The sequence below is a fragment of the Henckelia pumila genome, chromosome 4 (assembly GCF_033568475.1).
Source record: "Henckelia pumila isolate YLH828 chromosome 4, ASM3356847v2, whole genome shotgun sequence".
In the NCBI taxonomy this organism is placed as follows: Eukaryota; Viridiplantae; Streptophyta; class Magnoliopsida; order Lamiales; family Gesneriaceae; genus Henckelia; species Henckelia pumila.
In genome coordinates, this window is record NC_133123.1 from 17,265,553 (window position 1) to 17,275,687 (window position 10,135).

The following is a 10,135-nucleotide window of genomic DNA, read 5'->3' on the forward strand; positions in this document are numbered from 1 at the left end:
TTGAACAAAATGATACTAATGTATATATATAAGAACGCCTGAACTTCTAATAACGTATTTAAAATATGATTCGATCTTGAAAATAGCATGCTAAGACATTAATTAAATAAGCATGCATAAAGTATTATAAGGTATAAATTTTATAATATATATTATGTTGGAGACATAAGTGGATTTGAGTTTGTTTTTGGTCCAAGTCGATGAGTAAATTTTCATTTAGAAAAAACATTGCAACTTGCAAGCAAAACAAGATCATCAATCAAGACACCACTAAAAAAATAAAATTAATCATAATATAAAACAAAAAAGAACGAAAGATTAACAAAAGTCACGTGACTAAATGAAAAATTATCAATCACGTAATTAACCAATTTTGATGTTAAGAAAAGCCGAAAATTTATTAATCTTGGTTTAAAAAAATAATGAAATTATTGACTACCAAAAGCTCCAAAATCTCATTAAACTTCAAACATATTTAAAATAGACCAAAGTAATGTACATTGAAAACAAGTAAAATAATATTTTTAAAAAATTAAAAAAATTCACGAGTTTTTTAAAATAAAATATTTTTATTTTTCAAATAATCGAGAAAATAAAAGATTATAATAGGGTTTTAAATAAAGTATTATTTTTTTAAAAAAAAGTGATAAAAGAATTTTAAATAATTCTGTGAAATTTTTTTTTAAATAAAATGGGTAAAAATGAGCAATAAAAATAATTAAAAAAAATTCCAATTGGTGTGACGGAATCGAACTTGAATCTATCAATCAATCCATTTGTGAAAGGCCCAACCACTAGACCAACACAAGAATGCTGATTTACGTGGGACAAAATATATATATTTAAAATCAAAAAAGTATACTATATATATATAGTATCTTACTAAATTTTTCAAAAATTTTACCCTAGATCCGCCCCTGTCAACAATGAGTTTCAGATCCCATAAAATCAAGAAATTCTCAACAATATCACTCGATCCAGCTCTTCTAAAACAATAATATCCTACGATCAAAAGGAAAAAACTATTATTATTCATTCTAAAAGTATTATTTTTCATTTTAAGATCAATAAAATTGAGAATCACCCAACCAATGAAAAAAATATTATTTTTCATTCTAAAAATATTATTTTTAATTGTAAATATAGATCGGATTCATCCGTGGCATGAATTTTTAGTAGGAGGCCTACTCTTATTGTATATGCAATAAAATATTTTTAACAATTCTTTAGAAACAATATTTCTATGAAAATATTATGGAACAATCGATTTCATCATCTTAGCCAAGAAAGCAATTTTTCTCTGAGTTCTTCCACATAATCTTCATCTTCAGACAAGTTTCCATTAACCTGAGTTCAAAAAACAAAACAAGAAGAAAAATTTATAGATATAATAATAAGTTTTCAGATGCTATTTACTTCTCTATTTGTGATTACAAAAATAAATAATTTATATAGCTTACATTTATTATCAAAGAATTTATCATCGGCGTGCATGGCTCATTAGTAATTTTAGTTTACATAATTTTTTTTGAGTATAATTTTCTTAAATCTTTACGATAAGAACTGGGTACAATGCATTAGAAATCCCCATAATCAAATAGTTAACCTGTGAATATTCGTTTAGATTGCGCTGGGACGAGAGAATTTTATTTGTAAAAAATAATTTGATATGAAGATGGATTTGAAATAACATGTATCTTGAGTGTATTTTAAATTCATCATAATTATCATTGCATCCACATATATTAGTAAGTCATTGATCTGAAATCAACCCAACATAAACTCATCCAAACAATCAAGTGTATTTAAACTCCAAATTTCAAATACTTTCATCCAAACGCAACCATAATTTGTATTTGAATTGAGTCATTTGAATTCCATGATTTTGAATGCATTTTCAATTTTTTTTCCGATAACTTAAACAAAGTAAATTCAAATTTATCTCTTGTTTTTTTTAAACAATTATCTCTTGCTTTTTTACACTATAATAATTATACTAATCATAATAGATTTCAGACCCACATAATATTGGAGTCATTTGAAATTAATCGTAATTAGTTCAATGATCATGCAAATAAGTAGGAGACACTTTAGATTTGAATTTACTTTGTGTAACTTATATAAAAAGTGAAAATGTATCATAAAATTGACTTGTGAAACCGTCTATTATAAGCTTTCACACGAATTTACATATAATACACTCAATCAGTTTTAAACTCCAAACCCTCACATCCTAGCATTATATTCTAAGATTGTACAAATATATGCATGTGTGTCAATATAGTAGTACAATCAGTACTTTTGTTGAGTACTAGTACTAGTACGTACTGCATTTTAAAGCATGAATTAATTGTTAAGAGTTTTTAATTTAAGCATGAATTTGTTAAAAAAAAAATAAATTTAAGCACTCCAAAAAAGATGTTGCCACGTCTTGGGCACATGTCCGTACTGCGCGATTGCACACAATGGACCCCTGTAACAACTAATTCATATTCGTCTTCGCTTTACAAAAATGATTAACTCAAGTTGTATAGAAGTTCATTGTAGGTAATTATAAAATCATTTTAAATCTTTCATTTTTTCCATGTGGGACAAGGTATCACAATCACCCTTCTTTCAGAACGTAATGTCCTCGTTGCGATCTGACCTTCGATCCACCAGCATCGAGAATCTAGAGGTGACTCTCATCATGTAGCACTTTGTCCCGCAAGTTCAAGAGGTGGCTCCCACGCACGTAGCATTTTGTCTCGCATAGCACTTATTTTTCGGGGTTCCTGCTGGTGACCGTCGCATAGGCCCGGGCGAGAGCCTGGGGCGTGACAGAATGGTATCAGAGACGGTCACCAGCCGACAGACCTCGAGAAATTAGTGTTATGCGGGGCAAAGTGCTACGTGCGTGGGAGCCACCTCTTGAACCTGCGAGGCAAAGTGCTATATGACGAGAGACATCTCTTGAACCCGTATGAGTCATCTCTAGATTTTCGGTGCTGGTGGATCGAGAGACGTTCAGGTCACGACGAGGATGTCGGCCAGGGGCGTGAGAGATGCCCTACCCCTATTCGTTCTTAATTGCCATGTTTAAAACTTGAACATTATCTTTTCTAGGATTTAAATCTTAGCTAGGGGACCAATTAACAAAAGTGCAATTTAAATTATAACATATATAGGTTTAAAGCGGGGAAAATCATTACTTTCCACGTCTATCGATCAAATTATAATTATTTTCTTTATATTCAATAAAAACCCAACACGTGACATGCAATATAATCGTTAATGTAACCGAATGTTGTGTTGCAGGAGATAATTAATTAAAAATGGATGCATGAAATGTAGATATATATATATACCTGGATATGCAGATGGTGGCAGATTCTAGTCTCACCCACACAAAGTGTTGAAGCACTGCTGATCAAGTATCCTTCATCTTCCACTTTCTGCAACATATTTGCGAACGCTGAATCCTTTCGAAATTCATCAATATTGTTTATTAATCTTGGCATGCAAATCTGGACAATCGCTTCATTTCGATTGATTGTGGAGATGGAAATGGAGCAATGTTCATCATCAAGATTTGATGAAGTGGGGAGTTCGTTAATGTTCTTTGGTGAAGATTCATGTTGCTCGTAACTTTGTTTCTTGGACTTCAATTCTTGGATTTGATTTTGCAGCTCTGGGATGTATTTCAGTGCTCTATCCACTACTGATGGTGCACTCCACCTCTTCTGCGAGACATACGTACGTACGTACGTACATTTATAATGCATGAGAGAGTTACTTAAATTAATTAATTTCCCATTAATAACTAAGGCTTCATTTGAATTAATCATTCTAATTATTGTTTACATGACCAGTACTTGAAACAAACAAAAAAAAAATCGAAGATATCTTCTACTTCTTTAGGAATCACAATGCACTCGGTGCAATTATAGTACGAATAAGTAGGTGATGTCTTTGTGCCAAAAAAAGAGTAGGTACGGTGTTGTATTTGAATTTCATGTATTTAAGTTATCTTTATAACGAAGCTATATTCGAAACCATACTCAATCCAAATACACCTTTAAGTATATATGGAAGGATGCACTGAAATTGGAACAAGTTGATGATGAGACGAGACGAGAAGAGGGAAGGGGGGAAAAAAAGATAAATCTTTTGTTGTGGCAAAAAGATTCAATTTTAGCAAATTTTTGGGGTAATTAATTATCCTCATTGGGATCCTTTTTGCTACACGATTGAGAGATTCAAAAACAAGAAACAAAATTTGTCTAAAACCTAGCCATATATATTTGAGGATCGGGAGGATCAGCTGGATAGTTATTCATTTAAATGGATCAAGCACTACTTTATATGATCATTTAAGAAAAATTTGAAGTGATAACAAAAACAAAATTCAAACAAATTTATAAATGAACTACAGATGGAAGACTCTTAATTTGCTTCAATTAAATCTTTAATGAATCCACATATATAACAAATAAACGAACCTTGGATCGTCTGGAATCGGGAAGCAATGCTCTTAGAGCAAGGAAGGAAGCGTTAATCTTCATCCTCCTGATTCTCTCCTTAGCATTATGATCCATTTTCTTCGCAACTGATGTCTCTTCCTGCGCATCAATTAACGTTGCAGCCTCTTGACCATTACTACTTTTACTCTTCCTCTTCGTTTTCTTGGAATTAGGGTTGCTGATTCTCTTCCTTTTCAAGCCCTTACCCGATGTCCCTTCTTGTTTTCTCGCCAAATTTTTTTGCCGGTCTTCGAAAACAGCTTCCGAACTCTTCGTTTCCCGAGCACCGGGTAAGTTGATCTCACAGTAAGGCTGATCATTAATCTCGCTCGAATATGGCCGTAATATCTCTTGATATGTTTGCATTATAAGTGAATCATCAAAAGGGCTCAAGAATTCAGGATTGATGTTACAAATATCGTAAGCATTACTAAGATCAGGTAAACTTGACATATTTTAGCATATGAAAATGGGAAATTTTCCAAAATAAATCTCCCTCAATCGCTAGCTAGCAAGTCATGAAAAACCTAATTAATTTTGTTGGATCTCGAATTGGGACGAACTATGTCCCCGGAAAACCCACTCTATATCTGAACTTTTTGTGCAGATTATATCTCAAAAGTATGTGTACATATATAGCTATATATAGCCTATATGTATATGATATATATGATCACATATATATTGTTACTTGTTAGAGATTACAAAGTAAGAACTTTGGGACTTTAATGGAGAAATGAACAGTACTTTTGTAGCATCTGCAACATATCACAAGAAAAGATCAATATATTCACACAAGATTAATTTCTTGATGAAGATCATTCAAAACCAAGAAATGTTTTTGGGATCATATGCATATAAACTATACGAGATTTATGTCGAAAATACCACGAAAGTAGCTAGACGAATTTAAACAAAAACAAAAGATGCAACTATATGATCTCTAATTTTAAGAATGGAGAATCAAGATCAGAAAATGGAAAGAAATAATGAAGAGGAAATAATTAATAATTAAGAAGAAGATAAAGAAGAAAGATGCCTCAACATCTTTTTCATCAAGTCAAAGTAAAATAATCGCAAAACCAATTGTGATTGGCATATAAAATCCGAAAGTCAATTGCAAAAAGGATATATAGAGAATATTTTAGAAAATTTAACAACGGGTACTGTGAATGATAATTATGCCTTCATGACTAGAATAAAATTAAATAATATTATTTTTGTACGAATTAATTAAGTCTCTATATTAATAAATAAATATTTTTTTCGTGATAAGCTCTAATATATGTGTCATGAATTGATTTGGCTGACTCGCAAATTTTTATATGCTAAAATTTCGTACATTATATTAATTTAATAAAGTGAAATCTATGCCGATGTTTGTTATTAAAAAAATGCTTGGTACCCTTTTGAGTTGTTTATATACTGATATGATATGTAGTACAATACATAGGAAGCTAGTACATTGCCATGCATATTGAAGTACAGGTACTTACATTTGGGGCCATAAATATTACCTCTCATTAATATAACTAATTATGTAAATGGAATGAAATTCAATAAAAAAAACTCACTTATATATATCCCATTTTAAAAAAAAAACAAAAAATATAGAAAAACGAACCAAAAAAGTAAAGAAAAAAAATTCTTCTTTCCTGGTTAACATACAATTGAAAATAATTATATAAATTTGAAAAGTTGTTTTTTCTTCAAAAGCCAGACATTTCCAAACACTCAATAATATTTAGCTTGAAAACATCATACAAGTTTGAAAAAATATGCAATTATTAACCTGAAATTGTATGTGACTCCGCAATCGGCGTTTGTACAACAACGAAGCCGTCTCCGATGCGGCCGTAGCTTCAAAACGCTGCTTTTCAGCTGCTACGTACGTACTAGGAGAAGAAGAAGAAGAAGAAGAAGAAGAAGAAGAAGAAGAAGAAGAAGAAGAAGAAGAATCCGTCTCCATCCAATTGTCTTCGTCTCCCCTGGTAGCTTTATGATCTGTTGATTGACAATTAATCCGAATGGTATTGCAATTTACACTGAATATTTCAATGATCGATCTTTATATATGCGCTGTTTGGATAATGATTTATCTAGAATTGGAGTTATGTTCTGTACTTGGGATGTATAGGCGAAGCCCTTGTGTTATATATAAATGGGAACATCTGCAGATTCACAAATCCGAATAGTAATGCCTTCTACACTGCTCTAACTTCTTAACTATATATGTTACCTATTTAGGTAGTGTTTGAGAGAGCTTCTTAGAATCACTTCTCAACTTTTTCGTTAACAAAAAAAATGAAATTTAGGGGGTATTACCACCACTGTAGGTGTGTACGTGGCCAATAATTGGCCACACATCAAAAATCATGATTGATGTGGGACCCACATGATTTTGGGCCAATGAAAGGTCACCAGCTGCAGAGAGGTGAGGGGGTAATACTAGACTTGTCAAATAGGGTTGGGCCCGTCGGGCCGGCCCGCCCCGCCATGGAAATGGGTTGGGTTGGGTTGGCCAAATCTCAGCCCGTTTGAAGGCGGGCCAAACGGGCTGAGCCCGCGCGGGCCGCGGGTTAGGGTGGGCTGGCCCGCCAAATATATATATATATATTTTCAAAATTGTATTTTTTTAGTGTTTTTATACATATTTTTTAGTTTTATTGAACTTATTTTGAATGAATTTTGACGATAATAAACTATGTAGTATTTTTTAAATTTTTTCATATTTTATTTTACTAATTAATTTTATATATAATTATTTTTTCATAGTAATACTTTTTAATATTGATTAAACTATTTGATTAAATTTTATTTTTCATTTTCTTAGCATTTCAAGTGTTTTTAAAAAAAATTTTGAATTTAAAAATTAACATTTATTTCATAAAAAAAATTAATAAAAAATTAGGCGGGCCGGCCCACCTAACCTGCGGCCCAAGGCGGGTTGGGTTGGGTTGAGCATTTCGAGGCCCGCCCAAATGGCGGGCCGCCCCGCCCCGCCGGCCCGTTTTGACATGTATAGGTAATACCCCCTCTGTAGCTTCGAATTCCACCCTATTCTCTTCGTCTCAATTATAATGTCTATATTTTTTTTTTATTTGTCTTAAATATATAGTCATATATCATATTTAATAATAATTTTTTACACTTCTTTACTAATATACCCCTATTAACTACACTTTAAAAATTGTGCAATCATTTTTAATACATTAAATAGGGATAAAATATGAAGTTTATATAAAATTTGCTTTCTCAATAAATTTTTCTTAATCTGTGTGAAAAAAAAAAAACAGGACAAGAGAGTATTAAGTAAGAAGACCTAATAGAAACTAACATGGTCTCTTGGCATGACATCGTGATTTTGAAATTTCAAATTATTTTAAAAAAAATAGTGAAAAATAACTACTATAATCAATTATCTATTATCAATTTATCTATTAACAACTTCTTATGGTTAATACTTTAACTCAAAAAACATTTATTTTTTGTTCTCATAAATTTATTTGGGGATAATTACCAATTTAGTCCCTTATTTTAGATCGTCTTTCTGATTTGGTCCTCCGTTTTTTCATTGATCCAATTTAGTCCTTCATTTTTCATCATGTTTTCGCAATTGATCCTTCCGTCTTATTAAACATTAAAACTAACGGGATTTACCTCCTTAACACATTCAACCTTTCTTTCTCACCTCTTCAACCAGTAAACCCATCTTACCAATTTGGCAATTTCATTCTCCTCAACACTACAAAAATAATCTACTCCCTCAGTTCTGTAGTCTGGTTGTGGCCCATCAGTTGCGACGGTGTCTTTCCACCAGCGGCCAACTGCAACGGTGTCTCTATTCCGGCAGCTTAGAGTTCTATATTAAAATTCTTTGAATCTCTTTCTTTGCGCGTAGATTGATTTGGAGTTGTTCTTGCGTGGAATCTAGGCTCTCTTTTAGCTCGAATCTACATTTGTTTCCTCTTGGTTTGGGCTCTTGATTTCTGTTTCTCGGTGGTCTCGAAATTTCAAAACAAATTTTGAAAATTTTGAGTAGTTGGAAATGTGAGCTTTTGCGCACTCTTCTTCTCCGATCTGTGTCCGGTCTCCGATGGCTGTGGGATCTCTCCGGTCGAACAGATGGTGGAATCCAACAGATGGTGCAAGTTGAATAGATGGTGAAAATTGATTCTTTTATTTTATCTAGTTCGAGCAATTCAATTTTTATTCTCTGCTAATCTTTTTTGTGTGTGTGTGTGTGTGTGTGTGATTAAACCTTCTAATTCCCCTAATCAATTGATGTGCTTGGAATTAATTTATGCTGGATAGGAGATTTTCATGTACGAAACTTATTACGCATTATTTTAATTAATTATATTAATTACCTTTTTGTTAATTAACTGATTAAAGATAATAGTTAGCATTCTGTCGGCAAAATTAGCCATAAAGGATGACAACGTGTTGACAAAATAATTCATGAATTAAGTGCATATGGAGAAGCTGACAATTGAATAAACAAATTGAAGCCAATTGTACCGCAAATATTGAAGAAAAAATCTATTGAGAATTTTCTTTCAATATTTTAAGAGCATAGAGAGATCTATAAATATAGCTCCCTTCCATCAGAATAATCCATCTCATTATGAGTTCATTTCTTCAGTTAAGCATACAAATACATTTGAGTGTATTTCTATATATATTTGTGAGATAGATTTTCTCCTGTATTAAGAGAATGAATGTCTCTTTGAAAACATAGAGATATGTTGTAATTCTCCAAATATTATAGTGGAATCTTTTGATCTTGCCCGTGGTTTTTACCCTAATAATTTTGGGGGTTTTCCACGTAAATATTGGTGTCTATTTTATTCTTCAATTTCCATAGTTTCTATCTCGTGATGCCGCACCTTGGACCCACAAGTGTTATCAGGGCCTTGACATAAAATTTCTTAAAATTCTGAGTATGCTCTGTGGTTGCAGCTGTGACTGATCTTACACATCAAAAAAGATTTTTTGAAGATTTTATAAGGCAGGATTCTTGTAGTCAAGATGACGGCAAAATACGAGATAGAAAAGTTCAATGAGAGCAATTTTTTGCTGTGAAAATTGAAGGTGCAAGCAATTCTGACAAAGGAGCGTTTCTTGGAAGCTATTGGAGATAGACCGACGGAGATCACGGATGATCAAAAGTGGAATGATATGAATCACAATGTTGTTGTCAATTTGCACTTGGCTATAGCGGATGAAGTACTGTCAAGTATCTCTGAAATAAAGAATGAAAAACTTATTTGGGATACTTTGAAAAAATTGTACGAGGTCAAGTCACTACACAACAAGATTTTCTTAAAGATAAAGTTTTATACTCTTTGGATGACAGAATCCTCATCGATGACCGACCATGTCACCACATTGAATACTCTATTTTCCCGTCTCAACTCTATGGGGCATAAAATAGAGGAAAAAGAACGTGCTGAGCTTCTACTTTAGAGTCTACCAGATTCATACGATCAACTCATCATCAACGTTACCAACAATGTTCTTTCGGATAATTTACATTTTGACGACGTCTTAATTGCGGTTCTTGGAGAAGAGATCATCGAAGGAACAAGGAAGATAGGTTGGCAAATTCGAAACAAGCAGAGGCTTTACCG

General features: G+C 32.5%; 1 protein-coding gene across 1 annotated transcript; it reads right to left on the reverse strand.

Moving 5' to 3' along the window:
• Window positions 1–1,265: 1,265 nt before the first annotated feature.
• Window positions 1,266–5,578, reverse strand: LOC140867550 (transcription factor bHLH160). Its single transcript, XM_073272623.1, has 3 exons — window positions 4,482–5,578; window positions 3,348–3,722; window positions 1,266–1,347 (listed from the first exon to the last, which is right to left on the reverse strand). Exons 1-3 carry the CDS (start codon window positions 4,953–4,955, stop codon window positions 1,273–1,275), a joined length of 924 nt encoding a protein of 307 aa, XP_073128724.1. The 5' UTR covers window positions 4,956–5,578; the 3' UTR covers window positions 1,266–1,272.
• Between the last annotated feature and the right edge of the window lie 4,557 nt (window positions 5,579–10,135).